This window comes from Sabethes cyaneus, chromosome 2 (genome assembly GCF_943734655.1).
Source record: "Sabethes cyaneus chromosome 2, idSabCyanKW18_F2, whole genome shotgun sequence".
Taxonomy (NCBI): Eukaryota; Metazoa; Arthropoda; class Insecta; order Diptera; family Culicidae; genus Sabethes; species Sabethes cyaneus.
The window spans coordinates 34,854,094-34,881,965 of NC_071354.1; the positions used below are offsets into that span (position 1 = coordinate 34,854,094).

General features: G+C 38.7%; 1 protein-coding gene across 1 annotated transcript; it reads left to right on the forward strand.

Moving 5' to 3' along the window:
* The first annotated feature begins 1,981 nt into the window (after nucleotides 1–1,981).
* On the forward strand, nucleotides 1,982–27,826 carry LOC128734440 (calcium channel flower). Its single transcript, XM_053828642.1, has 5 exons — nucleotides 1,982–2,243; nucleotides 2,448–2,568; nucleotides 11,240–11,447; nucleotides 11,505–11,612; nucleotides 25,996–27,826. The coding sequence occupies exons 1-5, from the start codon at nucleotides 2,241–2,243 to the stop codon at nucleotides 26,198–26,200; spliced, it is 645 nt and encodes a 214-aa protein (XP_053684617.1). The 5' UTR covers nucleotides 1,982–2,240; the 3' UTR covers nucleotides 26,201–27,826.
* The last annotated feature ends 46 nt before the right edge of the window (nucleotides 27,827–27,872 follow it).

The following is a 27,872-nucleotide window of genomic DNA, read 5'->3' on the forward strand; positions in this document are numbered from 1 at the left end:
CAATTCGGCAACACTTTTTTTTGTTTATTTTATTTAAACAGTTTTGGCAACCAGTCAGAATTGGATCAATCTCCCTATAATCAGCAGTAAGTTGCGTGAATCGCGAGGTATGTTCCATGGAATTTCGCGAATTACGACGCATATTTTGCAAATTGAACAAGCCAATTGAATTTTTCAAAGCATTATATGATATATCGAGTGTAACTAATCCATATGTTGTTAGTAAATCAATAGTTAAAGTTTTAATATTTCAGGTAGATTACAAAACTTAGTCTTCCCTGCCTATACGAAACACAAGTTTGTTTACTTTGCTCATTTGGTGTCTCGATTTGACGGTTCGATTGGTGTTTTATGCCACGCTCTTTGCGCGTCTGTAGATTATCTACCGTCTGTAGTTTTACCGTGGACGCGCGGAAAGAAAACGTGCGATGCACAGTGAACCCCCGTCGTTTGAACGATTCCTCATGCAAACTAACGGGGTTCATTTTTAATTTGAACAACTGGCAACCCTAAATATGCTGAAACTTGTATGCACAGGCCGCCCTGCTCTTTGTTATTGTGTTGGTAGTTTGATTCAGTTGGCAGTTGCAAGCGGTGAATATTTATTCTCCGATCGGATTTCTATCATAAACGTTGGGAAAACGGAATGTGAAACAGATTAAACACGCTGGATCAGTACAAACAAACTGTGTTTAGGTGCATTGTCTGCATAAGCAAATGATGTTATGTAGAGAATGACATTTGAACCATTTTTAATTTGCACGTCATGCAAACCAGCGGGGTTCAAATTAAAAAGTGTTCAGATTAAAAACGGTCAAACGAACGGGGGTCCACGGTATTAGGGAAATGTCAAAAATGCCTTTCAAATACTATACGGACACTTCCGCCATTATGGCTCGTAAAAAGCTGGATATTTTACCTTGAGATGTAGCCAGTTTTCTTTCCGCGCGCTCACGGTAAAAAGGCTACTAAGGTAAAACTAGAGTGACTACGCAGCTTTTTACGAGCCATAATGGCGGACGTGTTCGTAATATTTGAACAGTATTTTTGACATTTCCCTAACACATCGCATGTTTTATTTCCGCGCGTTCACGGTAGAACTAAAGGAATGTACGGAAAGAAAACGTGCGATGTATTAGGGAAATGTCAAAAATGCTGTTCAAATATTACGAACACATGCGCCATTATGGCTCGTAAAAAGCTGGATTAGGGAAATGTCAAAAATGCTGTTTAAATATTACGAGCACGTCCGCCATTATGGCTCGTAAAAAGCTGGATAGGGCGAGATTGACGTCACCCTTGCTGTTTACATTATTTGCGCTGCTAACAAAAACAAACGGTACGTTGTTCCACACCTCTATACTACTTCTCATCGGATCGGGACGTTTCTGATCGGAACGGACCCGATCGGAATGCAGAATCGAGGCGATAGGTTGCTGAGTTTTATCACGAGTGAATTTCTTAATTTCTAGTAGTGTAAAAGGGATGGAAACTGTTAGAGACCTATGAGATACGTGGGACATGCAGGGGACGAGATTCACTCACTTGAAATGAAACTGGTCCCTAATTTTATGCTTTTTGTTCTACGCGTGGTTTTTCGCCGGAAGCCGGGCTGCGATAGAAAATTTAGGTTACAAAAAATGTACTTTGCAATGCTTGATTTCCTGAAAATGTTTAAAATAAAAATGATTGGTACATATTTCTAGATAGAATTAACAAAAGGGCGCAAAATGTCGCAAATGTAAACAAAACGAGTGAGAGTTACTTTTTGCTGGACCAGCATAGGAAAATCAACCCTCACTCGGTTTGTTTACGCTTGCGACATTCGCCCTTATGTTAATTCTATCTTCATTTAGTTCATAGGACCAATTCAAAGGTTTGCTTCTTTAGCTGTTGCTGTCTGGCTGTCACTGTCAATCGATTTTCGCTGCCAACGTAACAGCGGCAAAATACTCTGGTGCGAAACATTCGAAACATCATCGCATTCGCTCGCAGCGCAGCATAATATTTCGCGATACCTGTGCGGATAGCAGTATTTTGTGTGCTTTCGTCGTTGTGCTATGCTGTAAAACTGGTTATCATCGCCTATCTAAAAACCGTCTCTTTTCACTTTTTAACAGAAATAGTGCAAAAAAATACGTTCAGTGGTGCAAGTAGTCAAATTAAGATCTGAAATATCACCAGAAGAAGCTGACAACGGGATACGAGTTCGATTTTTACCCTCTGCACCGTAAGAAGCAATGGTAAGAGTCAATCGATTTCTGCTTCCATTGAATTTCCCTTGGGATGGCTGAACAACGGGCGTGAACGTGGAACGGGGGTAGTTGGGATGAGATGGGGTGCAGGCTTTTCGCTTGTTGTGTGTAGATTTGGCAAACATGGAGAATGGATGATTTTCTTACACAGCATCTTAAGTGCGCATTCTTTATTTTCTTCTTTTTCTACAGTCCTTCGCCGAGCGGCTTGCCGGCCTGATGGCCCGTCCCGGTCAGGACAACGTACCACGGGATGACGTGCCGTGGCATCTGAAGTACGGTGGACGTGCGGTCGGCATTGTGGGTGGATTCTGTAAGTTTGCCGTGTATCGGTGATATCCCGGTAACGGGGAGGGTCAGTGTACTGGTAAATTCGTGGAAGAGAATATTGAATATGAAAACGAAATTGGGGCTAGACGACGAAGCGTGAGCCAACATCAGTGGGCCAAGTGTAGCTTGTATATGTGGCAGCGAAGTGGATAAAGAACGAAAAGTACGGAACTCCATAACTGGCGAGCGGGTTTTGCTGGCTGGCATAACGTAACAAATTAATGATGTTTTATTGCTTCAAGTGACAAATTGAATCCGATGTCAGCTGCACTACGTTTAGCCGATATTTATTAGTTGGAAGAAAATAACAACGCCTAGTTGCAAAGCAATCAACTTCGATTTAGTGCTCGACAGTGACAGTTTGCCTACGGTTTCTCTCGCTCTAAAATGCCTACCGAGAATGCTTATTGTTTTAAGAGACATGGAAGTTTATTTTTAAAATTGCCGCTAGCACTCGGCACGATTCTTATCACTGCATCCTACTGTGTAGTGTGTAGTATGCAATGTACTACGAAGCAAAACATGGGATGTATGTTTTACTGCTACCCTTTACACGAAGCAGAATGTTAAGGAATTAGAAAAGTAAAGTGATAAATATGTGCCAAAGGCATTACATAATATTTTTGGAGCAAACTCCTAGAAACTGCTAAAATGTACAAATTTATTCACATATTCTAGAGCCAATATAGAAAATAGGACATTCATGAAGGTTTTCAAATATACTGCTGTTCTTATTTCTGACTACGTTTCGATTGAAACCGTTTTAAGCCTTTCTTAGAGGCTGATAAGATAAGGTCATCAACAGTTGAACGTAAAATGTGCTGAAATGCTCATCACATCAGTCGTGTTTGTGTCTGGACTGAACGAATGAATCATACCTAGTTGGTCAGATATCTGGAATCCTGATAAAATAATAATTTAGGCATTTATTTATTGCGTCACAAACTAAAAATGTATTCTTTTGCTAGAAAAAAACTACTAACGAAAGAAGATCAATTCGATTTGATATTTAAGTTAAATTCATTTGTTGGTTAGATTAGTTGATAAAAAAAAGTGTTAATTACTTGACGTCTCAGTTTTGGTCAGTTTGAATTAGAAATAACAAGAAAAAAGTAAACCAATTCATCGGACCCGCAGATATCGCTAGAACGATTCAAATATATATTAATTGAAATTTTAAATTTTTTTGACGTTAGTAGCTAAGCCTATTATAAATATATTTTGATGATTTGACCACATATCGATTTATAATAGATGTAGTAATTAATTAAATAACGGAAAGTTGCGAGATCAAATTTCCCCATACATTTTCTTCGTGATTACCTTGCTTCAAAGGCAGGGACGATAGTTAAACAAACCATCTGTGTAGTTTGCTCTCCTTTTACAAAAACATTGGAACATTTATACATTAAGAAAACATTTTTCCCTTCTATTTGACCATCTTGCGATGTATGGAAGATTTGTAGGCCACATTATAAGCTATCTTCAAAAAAAAAATTTCGACAATTTCTGAGATGGCGTTTTTTGGAAAATCGATTTTTAATTTCTAAAATGCTTTTTTTTTCAGTGTAGAAATTCATGATAATGTTTTTCAGTATTTTTTTATGAAAATTCAGAAATTTAAGCCCTTTCCAAGAGTTAGTCTAGATAAATTTTGGAAAGACTAAACATGCAAAGTTGCTTATTTAAATGAACTCTATACACACACACACACACACACACACACACACACACACACACACACACACACACACACACACACACACACACACACACACACACACACACACACACACACACACACACACACACACACACACACACACACACACACACACACACACACACACACACACACACACACACACACACACACACACACACACACAGTTTCATTGAATTCTGAGAGAGTCGTGTCAACCTTTGGTCGAGTTGGCGTGAAATCCGTCAATATACCTCAAAATCAATCTATCACAACGAATGGTGCTATCGACATTTTCGCGGAAATCAGTGCTATAGCACTAATAACTCAGAATAGTTTTATTTTTTCGGCTTAACCATGGTTGTAACCAAGCTCGTGCAACTTCTTCGTCGACTGCATACTAGTTTCAAGTCATTCAAAAATTGTCAAAATGCGAAATCATTGCCAATCATTAGAAGATGTGTAATTGTTGCCTAATGGTTTAACTCTTAATGAAACTAAAAACTTTAAGAAACTGATAAAAAATATATACAGGATACAGATGTGTAGGTTATTTAAACTTGACTTCATTTAACAAATCTCGCGTAATTTTTCAAAAGTTCCTAAGCAGGGCTGTCCGGCGCTCAGTGCACCTCTTTTGCTCATTTAACTGTAACACCTCAAACAAGCAAAATTCAAACATGTTATGTATTGGGCGTTTATAGAGTCAATTATTATCCATAAGATTGTTGAACTATGTATTGCTCTATCTTATGTATTTACGGCGCAGTCCCAGTTCACACTGAGTGGTGCGCAGAGAGCGCTCTTGGTGCCCCACCCATTTTACCATGGCCCTATTTTACTCCATGGGCTCGTGAAGCTATGGAAATTTAAATCTTGAATATGCGATAACTTTGCAAGTAAAGGTCCATGAGATTTGCGATCTTCTACAAAAACGTGTGTTTTGAGTGCTTCGATATTTCCCTAGAACAATGTGTTCTTGTAAAATGCAACTAACAAAAGCTAAGTATAAAAAACTAATTTTTAAAGAAGTTTCAAAGAATATGCTCTATAGTTCAGCACTCGATATAGCTAGTAATTTTATTTCTTCAGCAAAGTTGCTTGTTTTTACATTATTTACAACTTTGCATAAGAAACTATGTCTATATTCCCTGACATAAAAAAGCTATTCTCTTATTTTTATTATCGTAAGCGATGACTAACTTTTGACACTTTTAGATTAAGGGGGATATTCATACGGACAAAAGTGCTGAAGACTATAAATGATAAAATAGGACTTGTTCGCGACAAAATCTGGACACCTCGATTTTGCAATAAAATAAATTTGCTAGAAGTTTAATCACTTATATCATTTATGTGTGCATCATTAATAATTATCAAACAAATTAACATTACTTATTTGGTCTGTATGAAAAATTGGTGAACTTTGGAGTTTACCCTTGCCATGAGGGTCAGTGCAGGCTTGTTGGCAACCAATTTAGCTGCGTTTGTCCAAAATTTTCGAAATGTATCTATAGTTGTTGCTTGTTGTTTGTGCTGGGACAGCTCTCTCTTCACCAAAGCCCAATACCGCTCGATGGGGCGTAACTCTGGACAGTTAGGATTCGCCTCCTTTGGTACAATATGGACTCCATTAGCATCATACCATTCCAAAACATCTTTGGCGTAGTGACAGGATGCCAAATCAGGCCAAAAGAGCGAGGGTACATCAAGGCTGTGTAGGAACGGTAATAATCGTTTCTGCAGGCATTCTTCACGGTATATTTCCTTGTTAACCGTTCCAGTAGAGATGTAACTTTTGCTTGCTCAACCACAGCTGCATATGCCATACTAAATATTTTTTGGGGAACTTGGCTTTCTTCTTTGTCCTAAAGTCGTATTTTGCTAATCATTACGGTTTGGCTCAGTCCTCACCTTGAAAGACTTCATGCCTTGTCACTGCTTAGAAGTGTGCACGATGTGCACAATGTTGGCGACATTTTTATTTTACGAGCAATGGTACGTACAGAAAGATCTGATCTCCTCCGTAACATTTGTTTTACCTTCGCATCCTTGTGGTGGTTCCTCAGATCCGTTTTTGTTCCACTTTTTTTTGTGTGGATATTATCACTACGACCAGCATTTTGATCTATTGTGATCTTATCCAGGTGTTGTTCCGCACTTCGTTGTTATTGCAGTATCGCTATAGAGTGTGCTTATTTATCCGTGCTTAAAGTGTCGGTGTGTTTTCACCCTTTTCCCCTCTACGCTTCTTACTACTTTTCAACCAATCTAGCTCTAAAGCCAGGAAGTGCGGAGACTAGTTATAATTTGTCCTTGGACAAGAGGCTTCATTCGCACCTCGAGCAAGTATCATTCTTATAATCAGCCCCGGCTAAAGGCTTCATGGTCGGTAAAGCAGAGTTTAGCACAGATTGAGGGTGTGTATGTATGTGTTTCTTAACTACTTATGTATTACCAATCTCATTCCTAGAACCAGGAAGCGGAACAAGCTATAATTTGCCCTTGAACAAGATGCTTCTTTGCACTCCTCAAGCAAGTACCAACTCTTATAACTTGCCCTGGCAAGAGGCTTTCATTGTTAGTAAATGCAGAATGCAGTAGGAAGGATATGGAGGGGCCCGAGAATAAACCCATGCTAAAGTCACTTAACATCGAATGGCCGAATACTAAGATTCGAACCCACGACCACTCGCTTGTCAAGACAGACTCGACAACCTTGCGATTACAGCCCACCCCCCTTTCCCCCCTTATTCCACTTCCCTTCTTCCTAGCTGTTGTCAAGCGTGTATCGAACGATTTTAAAACACTGTGAACAGTGCTTGGAGGAAATCCAAGCTTTTTGGCAAGTTTTCTTAACGAGAGATCCGGATGTTCATTGCGACCGCACACAATTGCTTTTCGCACCTGCTCTTCTTTCGACGCCATTTTATGCTGAGCGCTTGTAATATAAACAACTGTTATATTTTCAAAAAGACTAGACATACGTCTACCACTCTGCAAAATATTTCACTCATTATTAATGTATTTTCGAAGCTGTGTGTGTTTAGGGGTGTCCAAATGTTGTCGCGAACAAGCCTTAAAAGCAAAAGATATTAGGAAAAGAATTCCACTTTACACCCTTTTGGACCACTGTGCTATGTACGGGAAGCGTCGCCGTCAGCAACATAGAGGCTCGTACTGTGTCAAGCAATTGTTTTCATTCAACTCGATCTTGGGCTACCAGTCGCCAATTTCCCAGGTCTCTCAAAAAAGCACAAATCAGTTTCGGCCAAGTCGAGCCATCTTGTACGTTGAGCAGCTCAATTCCTGATGCCAATGGGATTGTTGAAGTAAACCGTTTCGTCGCACTGTTGTCCGGCATCCTTATGACGTGTCCGGCATACCATAACCCACCGACTTTCGCAACATGTACAATGGGAATCTCTCAAAGCAGTGCCTGTATCTCGTAATTCCTACGCTGACGCTACACCGCTTTCAGTGTGTACTCTGTCAACCCTCAGCCTCGTACACGTCAAGTGCGCGTACCAGCGTGCAGGCATGTCTAAAAACTGAACCAAACTGCGTGCCGTATTTAAAAACCAACACGAAGTTTATTTGAGACGGTACGCTGTTGCCGTGCCTGAGAAATAACCCATACGCTGTGGAAAAGCAACCGCGAGCCGTTTCAATGTTGTCTTTTACACACCGGGCTTTAACACTTCGGAAACACTCGGAATTGCGTGTTTCTACTTTGTAAAAGTTTCTCGGATGCTAGACGATCAGCGTGAACTCGTGTCTTTTTGCTATAGCATTAGGTTTTCGTATTCCCTTTTCTATTTCTTTCACTCACATGGCCAATTGGAATAAGTATGAAGCGCCTCCATGCGTGTTTTTGCAAGCTTGAAAATACTCGCCTACGGTGGATTCCGACATCAGTTAACACTCGGAAATGTACTAACCGAGGGCTGAAAATATTTCAAATCTAACGCCACCGGTGTAATGCTTCCTAAACTTCGTGTTTATTTGCAAGTATGGGAATGGCGTGCAATACGAAATTAAGCTTGTTGAGTGGTTTTAGGCAATGGTGCCCACCGTATACGCTTGGTTCGGTGTTTTACCCATGCCTGTTAGCGTGACCAGCATCACCAGCTATCCCATAAATAATTATCGATCTAATAAGGGTTTTGTATATGGTCAGCTTCGAACGGCGCACGTTTGTCTCGTTTGAACCACTCCCTTAATGCACTTAGTCCGCAACTCATTTATTTTTAGGCAATCCTCCTTGACTCCGTTTTCAGTCTAGTGTAGACTGCCTCCACCGTCGCAAAGTCCCTGGATATGACATCAAAGTAAACTTGAAAGCCTAGAAGTTGTCTAATTTTGGTGAAAACCGTGTCTTTCGTTTCGATTCCCGCACGTCAGTTCTGAAGTGCGATGTTGAATAGCCTGCAGGATAAGCCGTCACCTTGTATCAACCCCTACCGCGTATGGAAAGGACTCGCGTGTCACCGAGATGCGAATAAAACGCATTATTCGAAGGTGCTCTGATCAATTTCGTTAGTTTGTTTGAAAAATCGTGTTAGTGCATTAGCTGTCAAAAGTTCACGATCGACTATATCGTACACTGCTTTAAAGTCAATAAGGATGTGATGCACGGGTACGACGTACTCTCGTCAAGAACTGTCGGATAATAAAAATTTGCGCAGTTGCGGGTGCCCCCGTAAAGCCTTTTGAAACTTTATGCTTTGTTCCAAGTTGTCTCCAGCCGCGTCTAGAACATTTCCTTCTCGACTTCGGGTCTACCGTCGTATGAATAGTGCACGCTGAAAATGCTGAAATTCAAGAAACGGCCCTTTATAATTCCTCTATAGACACATTCTCACGCTAATCGTCTTCCAATCATAAGGCGATACTGCATTCTGCTCAACACTATAAAGGCCGTTTCTAGTTCGTTGGAAATGCCATTATGCTGGAGCTTTTCCATTGCGTGTCTCCCAAACCTTCTCTTATTTGCGAAAGATTTCCTGCAGAGCTGCAGTGCCAAATTTGCGGGACTCAAGCTGTTCGCGAATCTCCGCTAAGGGTTCTCGTATTCCGACTGGTATCACGAAGAGGTAGGAATAGAAGTTGCTGGTTAAGAGGCTACCGACCAGTGTGGTGTTTATTTTATACCTGCAGTTACGCGACTCACTACGATGGTACGCAACCTACGTACATTCGATTCACTTACATTACACTTTTATAAATACATACATGCATGCAGGCTTCATTCTCGTTGTTTTGCTCAGTAGATGCTCATTTGACAACAGCGCCTCAACTACACAGAATTCGAAAAAGTAGCGTAAAGGGCAATTGTAGAGCTAATTGATATTTACATTATTGTTGAAGAAAGTATAGTTCTATCTTTCGTATTTACGGCACTATGGGGCTGCTACCCCGTTGGTAGCAAAAAGAGCGCTCATTTGGCTACCAACGGGATAGCAGCCCCATAGCGCCGCAAGATAGAACTATACTTTCTTCAACAATAATGTAGATAATGATTAGCTCTACAATTGCCCTTTACACTACTTTTTCGAATTCTGTGTAGTTGAGGCGCTGTAGTCAAATGAGCATCTACTGAGCAAAAAACCTAGAATGAAGCCTGCATACATGCACAAACAAACATACACTTTTATATATTTCGATCTGAACTTCTCTTGTCAGTGGTTGCGCCACTTTTGTGTTATATCCAGTTGCACATCTGTTTCCATTTCTGAAACTACAATAATGCAAGAAAAAAAGCTTTTTTATCATTTGGACGACTCCCCCTTGTCAACTCCTTCCGTTTTGTCCCACGGCCAACAATATACATGTTTTCTCCGAAACTTCCTATAGTGATAGAGATACAAAGCCAGTTTTGCTTATTTTGACCCCCCTTGTGAATGTTCGATCCCGATTCCGACCTTTCAGACTCCCCCCATGATCTCCCAGCCAAATGTACATCTGTTATCGGTCCGAATGCAAGAAAAAAAACAGCCATTTTTTCTATTTGGACCAAGGAATACGTATGCCAAGTTTGGTGAAGAACGGTCCAGGTGTTCCGGAGTTATGGCGTTTATTTTTATATATTAGGATTATTTTCGATCTAATTAAGTAAAAACATAGCAAAGCTAGCATTTTTCAAACGTTCAACAGTTTGTTACGCAAATTTATAACTTTGTTAGATGAGGTCGAGATTATACTTTCCAAATGCCTGCATCTTGTGTATCAGTTTCTTCTAATTTGTAGTTCTCTAAAGAATTAAACCATCAAATCACAATCACACATCCTTTGGTGATAGGTACCACATTTTGTAGATTTTTGAGGAACTTTAGATAACAGACTGGAAACTACACACCAGTTGACAACCGATATACGTTTATTGGCTTAAAAACTTGTTCAAACCATAAAATATTTGTCAATAAATGCAAAACTTCTGGCTAAACAGTAAATAATAATCGATTGATCTGAGTTATCATTTACAAAACTAATTCAATCTTATCTGGCTGGCAGCACTTGAAAAACCCAAGGCGGCAGCGTTAATCAAGCTCCGCTATAGAAACAAACACTTAAAATTTTATAACTTTGGAAATTTTCCTCCAAACGACTTCAAAATTCGATGAAACGCTTTTGGGATGTTCTACTACGAATTTTTTTAATTCGCCTACAACTGATTTACTTCAACCGCCTTTCACCAGTTAGCTTCGAAGTACGATGCCGATCTAACAAGCCAATCGTCGTATGTCCGAATCTCGGCTCGACGATACTTGTTAGATAGAGTCAATAGGACCATTGCACTAGGTCCGTAATTGTCCTGTACTCTAACAACCGGCTACGAAGTCTATCAATAAAGAAGGGTCAAGTCTTAGAAAGATGTTTAAGCCCAAAGCTTTGCTCCTTTTTTTTACTTCAATAACAGCTTTTCTTTATTTTTGTTTAATCACATTTTTAGTCGCCGTTCTTTTCGGACTGTATAACTGTATCGGAATTTTACTCGGCGACATCGGGTGTCTTGTGGGCGGCATCCTGCAGATACTGGCCGGTTTTGTGGTTCTTGCAATAGAAGCACCATTCTGCTTCATTTTCATCGACTACGTTCAGCAGATTGCGGAAAAAGCCGATCAGCGACCGTACTGGAATCGAGCGGCTCTTTATTGCGTGTAAGTTTTAAGACTATTACTTCTAAAATAGATTTAGGAAATATATTCGGTTTACAGAATTGCCATTCCACCTGTAATCCTATGCTTGGGTTTGGGAAGCTTATTCGGATGTGGACTCATATTCCTCACAGGAATGATCTACGGTATGATGGCGCTCGGCAAAAAGTAAGTACCTTTCCATTGGATGATTTAAAAAGTTTGCGGTTTGAACACCTTTCATAAGGAAGCAACGCGCCTTCTCACAAATTAACAATTTTTTAACAATCTCATTTCTACTTCCTTCTCATGCTAACAATCATTAAAAAAAAATGTTCACAAAACCCAACTTTTTCGGGATCTACACAGGGGTACTCGCGAGGATATGGCTGCGATGGCATCGCCTAATGCGATGTCCCCGGTACAAGGTGTACCGTCTACTGATCAGCATTCGACCTTAATGGAGGATCCCGATGTATGGCGTCCAACATAAATCGCTAGTTACTAGACTAACCCAAATCAAACTAACCATTAGAGGCATCGCATTGCGTTATTGCTCGAATTTTTGAATCTCACGACAAAACTACTCAGACATTTGAACTACAACAACACTACGTTTTACTCTATTCCTGCCCAAAACACACACAGAAACCGGACTCGAACTTTATAAAAATACAGAAAAAAAAAGTGAATGACAAACGCTCAAAAGCATCAACTAACACACAAACAATACAGTATGCAACATTAGAGTTTTCAGTAAGAGAACAAGTTAAAGTAAAGATATCCCACTGTTGAAGCAAAGCAATCATTCTAACCAAATGGAACATAGAGAGGATATGAACATGAGTAACGAGCCCACGAGAAATCGCCAACCAAAGGAAAGCTTAGTAAACATGATCATTACTAGCTAAGACAACTACACAGACTCAAAAAAATACATTTCATTACTTGTTAAGCCAGTACTGCGGTACTGCGAATCTGGCGTCTTACTGTTAAGTAACTGCATTAGCAAAAGAAGTTCAAACGATCGTGTAACGTTACAGCGATACAGCGGAATTAAGTAATACCAACACACATCACAAACCACACACACACACTCACTCACAACCCGAAGGTGGGAAAGTAATAAAAATGTTGAAATGTTTTAATTGAACATAAAAGAAAAATGAACACACAGAACAAACAAACAAACAAAAAAATCACGAAACGTAGAACGCCACAAAATGACGAATCATATTAACACACACACTCACAAAAAAAACACGCAACTTGAGAACCATAAACACGTAACAAAAAAAATTAGCGAAGAATTAAAAGTGAATATAGTGCGAAAAGTTTTACTCAAACTGCCCGTTAGGAATAATACATGTAGGTTTTTCATCTAGCTTTTGCAGCTTAGTTTCGTTTTTTTTCTCACTTGTACCTAGTAGTTTGTTGTGTAGTATTTTCCGTTTTAGGAAAAAAAACGAAAATTTTAGTGTAGTTTTTAACTTTGATTTGCAGTTTGTATTGTAATTATGTATTTTTTATGGCGTCAAAAAAAACATTTCCTGTGTCATTAGTTGTTTTCTTAGTCTACACCGTAATGCTTTTGTCCGAATTTTAGATCAGAATTTTAAAGCATACACTCAACTTCTCGATACCTTTACGGCCAGACACCAGGCTTATGACACTGTAAACTTGCTTCAATTTTGCTCATTTAACTGTATCGTCTCAGCCAAACAGAATTTGAAAATATCATGTATGGGACACTTGAAGGGCTAGCTATTATCTATTATACTGCCCATGGATGCATAGTTGACGTAACAACCATTACCATCGTTGTTGGGAAAACGCGTTTATATTGTTTTAGGATAAATAACTGTATCTGTTAACATTTTCAACTAAATAATCTGTCATTTCAATGAAGATTATTCATAAGAAATGGGCCGACAAGGTTTTGTAATTCAATGCAAGTTTATTTTATCTGAAAAACGCCTCCGTCAGTTTTTGCGAATAATCAGTCGTTTTGATGAACGATCGATTGAACGAATTGATGGTGAAGTCGTTTTGATGCATAGTTTGGCGTAAAAACTAGGCTGCAACGTTCGTAGCTCATATCAGCTGTATTCCCTGTAACAGTAGCACTCACACGGATAGAAATCTAATTCCGATACCATGAATAAAATCAGGAGCCGGCACTAGCCAATTTGTCGCTCCACGAAAATCCTCAAAATGGCGCCCCTAGAATTTAGTCGTAAAAATAAGAGAGATTTCTTGGGATAGATATTGCATTTGTAACGACATCAAAATTACAAGATTATTTGACGCACTCTACTATACTAGTATATCCACGTTTGGAATTAATTTTTACGTCCTATCTATTCAATTTTGCTTTTTATTCCACGTCAATCGCTACTAACCATAAAACAAATAGTAAAAGTATCGCAATCCGTCGAATACTAAGATCGAAGATTCCTGCAGGCATTCTAAAGATTCTGACGAAAAAGATTATTTTCCATGCTCCGAATGAACCTGACCGATGAACTGCAGGCACAACTTGGAGAGATTCTCAAAGTACATCTGGCAAAAGCCAGGAGAGTACGTCCAAATAATGCCGGACGACTGTGCAGTGAAATATTTTCTCTTCAAGATCCCCTTCGGAATTAGGAATAGAGGGACCCAACGTGCTAGATGGCTCGACCGGGTTGACGAGCCCTCCCGGCTCTATGTTGTAAAGGAGAAGGAGGAAAGTTTGATATTAACAATGCTGCAGTTTTTTTAATGTAGCTGAAACGGCACCCTCCTCAAAGTGGTGCTCCAAGGAACTGCTTGTTTTGCAAAGGGGTTTGAATTGCTGTCAAATCATGACTAAACTGCCATATCAGGCAGCACAAAATCATGAGTAATAGTTCATGATCTTGCGTTGTGGTGTACTGCAAGAAGTTTGTGATATCATGTTTATTATTCACGGTGTATTTTCATAAAACATAAGCCAGAAACCGGAAATCATGAGTCATTTTGCTCATTTTGGAGATTAAATTTCTATCGGAACACTACGTCAGTTTTGCTCTGCCATTACATTATACAGGGTGGTAACTCAACCAGGAAAAGACCAGGAATTTTATTTCACCTGGAAAACCCGGGTGACGTATGGTTGTCAAAGACACCATACTTGTATCTCTTCATGGAAATTATCTATGAAGCGTTATTCGTGCACAAACCCTTTAAAACAGTTTTTAAACCCTGACTTATTCTGGTCAACTTTTACGTGTGCATAGTGTTCTAGAAAGTTGTTTATCTTGCTAAAATCAACGTTTTTGTTGAACATTATTACAAGTGATTTTCTGCAGTTTCGGAGATTTTGAGCATTTTTGATGAAAAATAGTACTACTTTGAGCTTATTTATTTATTGATTGATAAATTTGTAGCGTAAGGCACATTCCTTATAAATTACTACAATTTAGATTCAATGGATAATTTCAACTATCTGGATTAATTTCAAATTACTTATTAACTATTACCTAATACTATTACAATTAGTTTTGCTGATTCCCCCCGTTGAAGTAAGCAACACAATCACGTCGAAATCCAACTACAGTACGATTATTTTTTATTTCTGGTGGAAGCAAGTTCCAGATGGCAATACCCCTTATATAAATAGTGTTTCCGTAATGAGCTGTGTTATGTCGCGGTATAATGTAACTTCTTGTTCTTAAACTACGACATGGTTGTAGCTTTTCAAATAAGTACTTAGGAGAGGAAAACTTAATTATTTTAAATAAACATAAACAGACGCGTAGTTTTAGGAAATCATGAAAGGAACAACCTAGCAAATGCTTTTGGAGATGCGAAACTCGTGAAGAACGCGATAAGTTGTAAATATATCTAACGCAACTATTCAAGGCTACCCTCAAACGATCTTTGGACCTAGCAGATGCATTTAAAAGAAACTCGGTTCCATAAATAAAATGAGGCAAGATCAATGACTTAAACAGTTTAAGTTTAACATCTTGTCGCAGCATACAAGAAGGCCTTCTTAGTTGGCGTAGACTTCCGTATACTTTACCACAAATTTGGTCAACTTGTTGATTCCATTCAAGATCATCTGTAAGAACAAATCCTAGATTGACAACTTTTTGAACAAATTCTATTGAGATGTTACCGAGCCACACAGAGGGCTTGTCTTCAATAATTCGTAGGTAGGTAGACAATAATAATAAGTAGGTTGCGCTGGGACCATACGAAAACTCTTTCTAAGTCAGCGTTTAAGCAGCGTGCAATTTCATTTATTTCGAGTTCAGTTGAGAAAATATAGATCTGGACATCATCAGCGAACATATGTATGTGACAGTAATGCAGGACAGAAGGTAGATCATTAATGTACATTGAGAACAGAATAGGTCCAAGAACAGATCCTTGGGGCACTCCACTCACAATATCAACAGGTTGAGATAAGTCCTCACCAGTAGATACAATTTGAGTTCTGTTTGATAAATAGGATTGCATCAATTTTACAGCTTTATTAGAAAAACTATACTGATGTGACAGTTTAGTAAGTAGCTTATTATGGGACACTCGATCGAAAGCCTTAGAAAAGTCTATTAACAATAGAAGCGCCAATCCTCTTTTATCGATCTCCTTGTGAATATCGTCATGAATCTTCATGAATGCCGTTGTGGTATTATGACCTGATCTAAATCCAGATTGAAAAACGTTTAATAAATCATTGGACTGTATGAAGTGGACGATTTGTTGCTTTAAAATTTTTTCAAGCACTTTGGAAAGAACGCTTAAAATGCTAATAGGGCGCAAGTTCGACAGGGTAGAATTGCGGGATTTTTTCCGAATTGGAATAACTTTCACAAACTTCCATGACTTCGGAAATTTGCAAGAGTTCAAGCAGAGATTGAAAAGGTAGCAAAACTGAGGTGCTAAGAAGGGAAATACAAGAAACCTTAGAGGAATACTGTCCACACACACTGAATCCGATTGAATTGAATTCATAGCTGAAAAAATTTCATGTTCAGTAATAACAGAGAAGTTAAAACCGTTTTCATTAAGAGGAGGTACAGGTAAAGTAGAATTATCACGAGTGAAGTTTGAGCTGAAATGATCATTGATTTCATCAGAAGTGTGATCAAACTGATAATTATTTTGAGCACGTTTATGAACATCAATATTTCTCAGTTTATTCCAAATAGTTTTGCTATTATTTAAAGAAGCCACGCTTTCAGAGAGATAGTTCTTTTTTGCAATATGAATCAGGTTGGTAACCCTATTTCGAAGTCTTTTATATTGGGCCAAGTTTAGCAATGATTTATCAGTACTTTGAGCTTAAATATTTCCCAAGGTTGCAAATGGTGGCAGACCAGACTGTGCGCTGGCCTGGTTCATGTTTCTATAATATCAGTCTTAGTTGAGAGAGAAAGATAATGTCGTCGGCCAAATCGAGGTCAATTGTCAATTGCTCATTTGTCAAAGGGTTCCAGGGCAAACCTCAGTTAAGTTTACTGTCAATGGCTCCAATTAAAATTTCGTCAATAACGACGAAGATCAGTTGCGGTGAAAGTATGTAACCCTGTCTCACTCCTGCAGCAACCCGGCTGGAGGCCTCATAATGAGCGTCGATAAGATAGACTAGCTTACCAGGAACTCCTCTACGCCTTAGTGCGCCCCAGATATTTTCGTGATTTAGTCAGTCGAATGCTTTTTTTTAACTCAACAAGCACTATAAGAAGACAACCTTCGTGATCCGATCCACACATGATTGGCCGGCACAGAATCTAGCTTGCTTAAATGAGTTTATCCGTAAATTGGTTGGTAGCTAAAACTTGGTTAAAACTACTTAAAATGCCCTTAAAGTGTACAAACTCAGATTTTGAGTAGTTCTTCAACCACAAAATTGGTAGTAGGAACTTAAAAGTGCGTTATTTATCACAGAGAATAATTCAATTATTGGTAGCAAGTAGCCAAAATTGGTTAAATTTTTACCCAAAATTTGAGTTTATACACTTTAAGGGCATATTGAGTAGTGTCAACTAAGTTTTAGCCAAATTCGACCTATTTACAGGTAGTATCATTTTAGAGTGCACTATCGAAGAGTAGTATCGTTTTTTTCTGGATTCGATTGAGGATCACCTTTCAAAGCACTTTATGAGTGATACAGTGCACCATGATACCGCCCTAGTTCCCACATTCAGATAGGTTCCATCAGAGCCGGCGTTTAGACCGGCAAACCCTTGCGATCGCACTTTGGAGGAGCCTTGCGCTTGGTGATGACTAGAGAAAAATGTTAAAAAATCTCAATCCTTGGCTGTAAACAACAAAATTGGCTATTCAGAATATATTTACATGATTTCCATTGTTTCCTTTTCTCTTTTATTTAAATGCAGAGTGTAGTGCCAAGAAAAAATCGATGAAAGTGCCAAACGACACGGCTCAGCTTGTGCGCCGATTGCTTACGGAGGTTTCGATCAAATGGGCACTTATATCTTTTGAACCAATGAAATCTTCAGGTCCGGATGGCATTATACCCACTTTTTACCTTTGTTATACAATATAACAAAGGTTTAGGAATTGGTCGAAAAACACGAAGTCGATCTGAGGCCCGGAGGGCCGTGTCACATATACCAATCGATCAGGTTCGACGAATGAGCAATGTCTGTGTGTGTGTGTGTGTGTGTGTATGTGTGTATGTGTGTGCGCTTCAATTTTCAATCGCCTATTTCTCGGAGATGGCTGAACCGATTCGTCTGCTATAACTTTTATTTTAAAGGTATTTTTATCTAGTATATCACTATTAAATGGTTTCGTGGTCTGACTTTTAGTTTAAAAGTTATAAGCAAAAATGTGAAAATTACGTGACACGATTTTCTCCGGAACCACATAACCGATTTCATCGAGCTTAGTACCAAATAAAAGCTCTTACTATTGCTAAACTTCACGCCAATTTTTATTGAAAACAAACAAGTGGTTTAAAAGTTATGCTTAAAAAACCAGTTTTGACTAGGTTCAAATGATCGCCTGTTTCTCAGAGATGGCCAAACCGATTTATGCGCTATTAGTTTCATTTGGCAGGTAATATAGCCGGATAGATCACTATTGAATGGTTTTTTGATTGGATGGTTAATTTGAAAGTTATGAGTAATTCAATACACCACACCAAAATTAACAATAATTTATAATGATTTTAACCAAGATAATTTACCTAATTTCAATTATTTTAATATCAAACGAGAGGTTTTCACACTACGAATATATATGCAAAATTTCATAACAATTGATTTTACCGGTCAAAAGATATTAACCCTCGAACACTCGCGCCAACTTTTATAACACAGTTACTCGCGCGCACAATAGCCCAAAACCAAAGAAAACGTGCGCACTAGAGTTTTGACTAGGAAAACTTGGTTTTAGGTTTATCGAACCTTTGGAAGAGTTTCTTGAAATTGAAAGCTCTATCGTCTGGTAGAATTTGATTTTTGATTAATCCCCCTGAAAGTGAAATAAAAAAAATATTTTCCTTCAGTTTCAATATAACACATTGATGTGTTCTGCAAAGTTTTAGAGCATATTATTACAAGAAATTTTGATGAAGACAGTAACCTTCTATCTCTTCAACGAAGAGATCTTATTTATTGTATATGAATTTGAAAAATCAGTTTTTCTATTTTAGCTCTTTTTGTAATTGTTGTATGACTTTTTCATGTATTACAAAGTTGTATAAATTATAAAAATACACAACTTTGCTGAACATAGTATACCTCTATGTTTCCTTGTTTACGAACTGTAGAACTTTGATTATAAAAAATACCCTGATTTTGACCCCGAATCACTCGACTACCAACAGACGGATACATTTTAAACATTTTACATTTGCTGGTAGTTTTGCTGCACACAGACACCATTTTTCCATATGAAGAAACGAAAGAAAATTCCAGTCGGGGCCAACTGTGGTACACCTCACATGCTACTTGCTTCGTTTCTGTGATGTCGGTTTATGCTAATCTATTTTCCTAACAATTTAAAGTAATAATGCATTGAATAATTCTGACATTTTGCTCATAACAAGTTTATTGAAGAATATACGTTAGTATATACGTAATATACGATTTGTAACTATATAACAATATGGCATTCAAAAACCTACATATGGTGTACAAAATACAACAACGTGAGTAACCGAAGGTTCATAAAAATTGATGAAATTTATTCAAGAAAACTTTATTGTTGTGAATCAAATAGAATGGCGTTACAGGAAATTATGCATAGTTCAAAAACCTATTAACTAGACCTTTACTACGCAATGTATATGTTAAAGAATACTATTTCATCTTACAATTTACTTTTACTTGCACTTACCCTCATTAGTAACAACTTACTCAGCAATTTCATGAGAAAAGAAACTATCAAAATTTATAAGTGCTTCTATTTGTTTCAAATTTTGTAAACTTATTCAATTTCCAAAAATTTCATGTAAACCAAACGTGTCGATTTCTATCTCAAATTGCAAGTAAGACGGTATAACAAAGGTTCCCTTCACCACTAGGTGGATTAAATCAGGTTTTTCACAGAAAATCACTTAAATATCAGGAGACGGCACTTTGTGCTTTCCTTGATATTGAAGGAGCTTTCGATTACACGTCGTTCATTTTAATTATTGCGGCTCTTTTTCAAAACGCAATTCACCACTCTCAATGAGCTAGATTCAAGCAACACCACCCTATTATAATGCTTACAAAACGGGCCTAATATAAACCCCACAAAAACAGTCGCTATATCATTCACTATTCACATGCTATTTCTTCCCCTATACTGATTGGTGTCAGGCTAAGCTTCAGAAACCGCCTAGACTATGCTGTTAAGAAAGCATTCCGTTGAAATCAAATACAGGGTTGTAGACTAAACAGTTAAACAGTTTATCTACCCAAATCCTGCAGTAGCTAAAAAACTACTCAACTTAACTCGTAGTGAACAATCACGGGACTCCTAACTGGACACTATCCCGCTTTTGATCGTTTAAAGAATATCGGATAATTCCGGAACCTGCCGCTTTTGTAACTCTGAACTTGAAAGTTCAGCGCACCTGCCCTGCAATTACGGGGCGCTTGCTTTATCTAGGCATAACTTCTCTAGGCAAAATTTCTTTCCTAGAGCCCAAATCCTTAAAGTACGTTGATTTTATTAACCATGTAGTACCGACTTAAGGCACAAGATTTCAACTATCTAGCTCAACTCCATCAATGGCCATAAGCAGTCCGTAAACTGTGATAGAGCAATCGGAGCCTACCTCAAAAGATGATCATTAAGATTGTTAGAGCGGCCTTTTAATCCAAAAAAAGCCTCACTGTTTAATCTGCACAGGGCCTCGTGCGTTTGTAACGCCGGTTCCCTTCTTGGTTCCAGACATTGCTGAAGAGCTGATGCAACATTGGCGGTGACAATACTGGGTAAGCTTTCAGCATCTCGGTTGACATGCACAATTTTCCTGGTGCTCTGCAAGACTTTATATATTTGAGTGCTGCTTCAATTTAAACTAACAACAGCACCTAGTAGCTGATACGATCGATGCTGCGTAGTGTGGGCGTCATGCGCTGCTGATTTGGTTGACCTGCGGTATTTGAGACTCAGAATAGTTATTTAAATGTACAGTTCAACGGTTAAGCTTGTCTGTACGGTCGATTAGTTATTGGCCAGCTCTTCCCGTGAGCGACATTCTCGCATTGGTGCACACCCCTAAGGCGGTAAAAACTTTCTACATGTCCACTTTTATTAAGCGGATATGTCTATTGGCGGCAGTCCTTTCTTCCTCTAATCCTGGATTTTGCCGTGTTTGGAATCAGGCAACGGTTGTTTTCATTGTGTATTCGTTTCCATCTCATCACGGCCGCGTGAGCTCCTTGGACCTCGAATAGTTACAGTATTTGGAGCTACATGCGGCCATGCCAATTGAGCCAAGTGGCCAAAAGAGGTAACTTAAGGTAACTTCGCTGGGTAAGGGTATGTAAAATAATCTGTGGCCACATTCCACAATTTTGAATTTTACCAAATTGAATAGAAAGCTTTCAGTTCGAGCTACAGAATGATCTGAGTAGTTTTCAATCGAAGTGCGAAATTACTTTTAATCGTACTGGATTAAGGTAACTTATAAATGAAACGGGTGATTCCAAGCCTTTTCAGTGCAGCAAATATAAATTTCTATTTTTACGCTTTCGTATTTAGTAAAAAGGGAACCGCTAAATCGATAAACTTTCCAGCATAATATTCCACACAAATAAAAAACTTTTCTATTCTTGTAGCTAATTTTAAGCTATATTCACCGACCAGGAATTTTTCCAAAATCATCCAGGGAAACCGGGAAAACACCAGGAATTTGAAATCACCAATTAAGTTGCCACCCTGATTATATTATATGTTGAACAAATAGTTTTTGTCTTTGGATCCTAATTTGTAGAAAATAATAAAAACTTTAATAACAAAAAAATTGGAAAATGGAACATACCAGCACTTAGATTGTTGAATCTTCATAATTATTCCATCCAACTGTTTACGTCCGTATGAGGCGTAAAACTGACGATGGTTAATATAATAAACTTTCGGCAGAAAATCTTATTAAGTTTGTTAATTAAGAACCGCGAACTTTGTAAGAAATGGTTTAGTGATGACGAGTTTGAAAAACAACATTCGGATCCGCATGGCACACACATGGCTTGTAACTGCAGCAAAGTAACTGATATGACCAAAATCGATGATTGGTTAAAAAAATTTAGCATGTTTCCAACAAATTTCAAATAATTAGCCATATTATCTAAAAACGCTATGTCGCGGTCCCCCAAGGAACACCGGAATAACTCCGGAACCATGTGACATATGGCTATGATTTGTAGATATTATGAAAGTAGAAAAGATTTTCGCGAAGATTCCCAAATTTAATGAAAAACTTTTGAAAGATAAAAAAGTTACGGCAATTTTAGCAAATTTTCGGATGCTGAAAATGATGTAGACATTTAGAAGGGTTAATATTAAGAATTCTAATTCAAGATTCAACCTGTTGATAGTTATGACTTCACGAATTCTAAGGTGATACACAGGCAAGTGTATAACGGAAAATTTGTTCTACTGTGGATGTTTCTTTGTATGGATTGCAAACTGTAGGGAGAGACGTCATTATTGCATAGAAGTAGCACCTACGTCAAATGGTTTTTCCGTTATTGCCGCAATCTTTTCAAACAAAACATGTTTATTTTTATCTGTATTTTGTGTATTATATAGTAAAGCATGTGTTGTAACGAAAAAGTAGATTTTGGTGAAATTGGTTTTTACGTCAACTATGTGTCCATAGGCGGTATAGTTTAAGCCGCTGCTAATCCACTACCGGAGCGTGCGTGGGCTTCAAACCAAAATGCACAATTTTTTTGCTGCTATGGCAGATACGAGCTTTGATTATGATTAACCTGGTTCGACGAGAAAATTTACTTGCTACAGCAGTTAAGAAGCCCCAACGAGAGTAGCAGAGAATTTCGCGGTGTTTTAATTGCCGTTTCTGGTTGAGTTACTTCGTCGACGTGCAAACCTCACATCAAAAAATCTCGCTGTAAAACTACGAAGCTAATCTTTAGCCGTGCTGGTAGCGATTTTCGAGTCTACAATCGTCTTCTGTACAATTCCATTCGTCTCTGCGAATGGAAGGAAGCGACGAAGTTCTGGTCAATTGTAAATTCTTAGAAAAGAGAAGATTGCTTGAAAGAGGATTTGCTTATAAGCTATCGTAAATAGCATTGTCGTGTCGAAAATACCATTAGAAAATTAAAATATACATCAGCCGCAAAACATAACGGTGCGGCTTGAAAGAGCGTCCATTGTGCTCAAGAAAACCATGAATGATGCGTTGTTTGGGACTAGCTATTGTCACTGCGTCTCTGCAGACCAGTATTGGATTTTCCCCAAATATTTCAATATCCACGAGTCTTATGCAATGTGTACACGGATCTGAAAGTCGTTTGTGGTCGAATTGACCACGGTATCCTCTTTACAAGCCTTGAGAAATTGGAAGTTTCCACACCGTTGACCGACCGACGATCGCGTCCGAGTATTCTGACTCATTCTGCAATATATCTGCGTACCGCAGGAGAGCATCCTGGGACCACTCCCCTTTTCATTTAAAAAACGGAAAAAAACGAAACTATTGTCATTTGGTTGTTTATGGGTTCGGTTAGACGCCTTCCTTATCTTGAAGACATGAAATCCAGACCGCTTCATTGTCTGCTGGACGAACCAGACAGAAAAATTGACCTTCTTGGTCACGTTCCGAATCGAAACGATTGAATTATGCTTGAAGTAATCCATCACCTTACCCTTACCTTCATGGGGTTGGTCGTCTTCGCTTTTCTTCTGCTGTCAGCTCAACACTGGATCTCTTTAAACGACTTTACAGCACGGGATACGGTTTCGCGGTCCACCCGTAGGATTGGGACCACGCGTGAAAGAAAAAGAGCGGAAAATGAGGCAAGGGAGGGTCATCACCCCTTTTTATTCAAGCTGGAGGATCCGCGGATCGAACCAAGCTACAATCAAAACCAATTACAACAGGATTCAAAGCCATTTCTCCTCCCAGGCCCTGTGAATCGCAGATAGTGATAAACCTTTGAACCAGAGCGGACTGGAAAAGCATGAGTTAATTTTTGAAATTGTTAAGAAGTTTCTACTTCATTCGTCTGTTAAGTCCCAAATAGAATACTGCGTCAACGCATCCGTCAGCGTCAATTTGACAGTAAACCCATGGGAATTCTGTTTGTCGCTTTAGGCTGAACAGCAAACTATCGGCTCTGCGATGCCGTTTGGTTCACTGTAGTGTGGTTTAATGAATGTTGATGGCTGTCGCAGAAGCCATACCGTCCAGCAGCGTTTTCTAAAATTCAGAAGCTGGACGGAGTGGGAGAAGTATACAGGTTTTGAACAGTTCAATCGTTCCGGAACGGTTGTTGTAACATTAGATTTTAGTCCAGGAATACTGTCCTTGAAATTATCGGTTTCTCTCAATTTTTTCACGTATTCCGGGGACAAAGTTACTAGAGATGACTGAAAAGTAGCAAGACGGGCTATTTTTAAAGGCCGTAATTTTATTCTAGGTAACATCTTAACTTTAAAAAACAACAGGTCGATTAGTTTTGTCCAAAATCTTTGTTTACAATCGAGAGAATGGGAGGGGAAGTATTGCGTTTTCGTAACGCTGCTATCTTCTACTACCTAAAAATCCCACAAGGCAGCCATTTTGGGCCTTTGGTCTTCCTCATCTACTTCAACGATGTTATTTTCTTACTTCAAAAAGTACCCGGCTAACTTATTTAAAACTGTCGGGCGACCTTATGGCAGTTGTTCGGGACCTTTAGCCAGGGCCGATGAAAAGATGTATGTCGGCATATTCTTTAGCTCCGTCATGACTTTGGCGTTCAGCAACTTCTCTGTACTGGCCACGAAATTATTGGCCTGAGGTTCGTCCTAAAATTTTCGATCGGTCTCAGCTGGGGAACGTTGGGAGGGTTGACTGGATACTACCTACATCCTCCTTCGTGTGATACTTCTTGATCGAGGCGGCTTCGACATAAAAATGTCCATTTTGGCCAAGTGCCCCTTCACCGTTTGACCAGTTCCTCTGACCTCTCGGCCGAAAGGTGCGAAATGATGAGACCACTTTATATATTTGCTCACAGTCTTCCTCTTTCTTCCGTTCTTGCACTTTGCGGTTGCGCCAGCGAAAGAAGGTTCTTGTTCGACGGTTGCCTTACCATAAGGGAGAGGATATAATGTTGTAAACGTCGAGTCGGCTATATCCAACAGACACGTAGTGCCTTATGATGTGCAACTTCGCTTCCGGGTAGAGCACAAAGCATCAAGCGTAGCTGCTGTTGAGTAAATCAATTGATAACACTGTCCAATTTTTGTCTGTACACAACATGGTTGCTACGATTGTTGCTGCATAAGTGTATTCACCATCAGGTGACAGTGTAATTGAATGAAAAATTACTTTAATCAGTCCATTTTTTAAATACACGTTAGTTCTCGGTGACATGCTAACCTAGAGTAGAGAGCGAATTGTCCATTTATTCTGGAAAACCTTAATATACATTCATGTCGTACTTTACGCAGCAGTCCTTCTCTGTGAGTACCGTATCCACCGTATCGGCGAACCAGCAAGTTTAGTACGATCATCAGTCTACAAAGCTGAGATTATTAGAAATCTCCCTTGAGGAAAAAATAAATCTGACGAACCAAAGATTTTCCGGTTATACCATAAACCGTGAAAGATTTTCCATCACTGAAGAACTTTTTTATGCTTTTTTATTTCTGTTGAACAATATTCAAAAAATACTTCGGAGTTTTCGTTAAATATTAAAAGCAAATAGGACATTTTTTATTTGTATTTTTATTACTTGTAGATGCTTTGGAATAGAGAAGACTTCCCATTATAGATGCATGTAAAACTGTTCACCCTTTATCCTAATTTCTAACCCAAAAATTAAATTCGTACAACCCCACTCTGCTTGGTTAAGCGGTGTAAACCATCTAATCGAACGATTGTTTCCTATCGCAGAGCGTCATTTGCGGAAATGCGGGCAGCGGCGGCGGCGGCGGCCTCGGCCGCTGAACAGGGCAGAAGTGGTAACAGTAGCAGCGGAGCGGTAAACCTATCACAGGGAGGCGGAGGCGTTCAAAGCAGCAAACAGAACTCCACCCTGGTGAACAATGTGCAACCGATCGCTTACAGTATGCCTCCACCGTACGACAGTGTAGCCTAAGATGAGAAGATTTCGTAGAATGCCCCCCACCACAAGGCCCCTTTCCCAAAAACCAATACTAACTCTCCCAAAATGATGAAATAAAAGAAACAGAATAACTAGCATATATTAAATTACAAAGTCCTCCGTTGCATTAGGGTCTGTTTTATTAGTTCCGGCTACGTCTCCCAAGAGAACGAAGAAAAAAAACGCAATTAAACGGATTATTCTTAAAGCAAAAACATTGATTATTAGCTAAACTAACTGATAGCCTAATTGAATAAATTGTACTAGATCTTGTATTAGCAACAAATACAACATTGTGCTGCAGATTTTTTTTTACAAAACTTATGTAAATTTTTTGTTACTTGGCGGAAACGCAGTAAACACTTTGCCCAATTCAGGAAACAGACAGATAGAGGATCTAAGCGAGGCCAATGAGCTGTTATTCGTCAAACTGTGAGATATATCAAATTTAGTTAGCCGAACTCTATTTATTACACTTAACCTCCAGTACATTGAAAAAAGACGTTCGTTTTTTTAATGTTTATAGTCGTTAGTTTTTTCGCTGAAAACTTAATTTGAAGAAAGTGTACAGTGGTTAAATACTAGTGTACGAGTAGTTATAATTATTATGAAACTCTCGTAATAAATATCAACAATATTATATATTTAAATTAAGACTGGCATTGACAAAGCTTAAGTAAACTATTTGAGTTGAAAATTCAAAATGCTGTTTCTATTGCTTTTCAATCGAATCAAACATTCCTCGTTGATGTACCAACTTAGTTCAGAACACCCAAACCGTCTATTTTCGATGCGCTGAACTAACCAATTCCGCAGATAATTATTTTCTTACGCTCAAAAGTTCTACTGCTATTCTTTATTTTCTTCTTTCTGCAATGTAAGTCAACATATCAATGATTTCCGTATTGTATTCCCGTTAAGGCATAGTTCTACAATCCAAACTATCAAGAAAAGGATTCCATTCCGGTCCATTGTTGAGCTGAAATCACTGTGGCGTTGCCCAACTATCAGTTGCTCATTAAGCTATCGTTAAAATTAAAATAATCATTATTTTAAGGCAGAATGACCGACTGTAGAAGCAGGCAGATTAAACCAAGCCATGCAAACCCAGCATCAATTCAATGCGCATGCATTTCTGTTGCTTTTTCAGTTTTTTCTTAATTCTGTAAGGCAGCCAATGCGGAGGCCATCCGTGGCTGCCCTGTTAAACAGTCAGGTAGCTGTAGTAGGTAAGCGCTCTCCGCAAACGAAGCTGGAGTGGAGCGAAGCATTAGTCTACTGGCATAAATGGTTGGACAAACGTACCGCCGGACTGTGCACCGTAGATGAAAGCCGAGAGTAGAATGTTTCGTAGCAAATTGTAAGCAAAAATGATCAACAACAAAAAGCAAAGAGATAATGTCTAAAAACCAAGCGTACGTCTACAATAGGAATCATTGAAAAAAAGCTATTAAAATATATACATGTGTGTAAAAGTTCAATAAGTGAAGCAAACAAAGAATTAGAAAAATAAAGAAGCAAACGCAGAATAAATCATTATGTAAAGATATTATATTTACATAATATATTTATTGTGTACAATGTATGAAACGATAATAAACATCTAAACGGAAAATGAACCAGCGAAATTAGAGTGTTTTTCATCTTCTATGTTACGATCACAGTC

What these genes read in the sequence shown, in the direction of transcription:
- LOC128734440 (XM_053828642.1), top strand. An exon ending in CGAGCGGCTCTTTATTGCGT is followed by an intron (nt 11,448 to 11,504) that starts GTAAGTTTTAAG and finishes TTCGGTTTACAG; the next exon opens with AATTGCCATTCCACCTGTAA. An exon ending in ATGATGGCGCTCGGCAAAAA is followed by an intron (nt 11,613 to 25,995) that starts GTAAGTACCTTT and finishes TTCCTATCGCAG; the next exon opens with AGCGTCATTTGCGGAAATGC.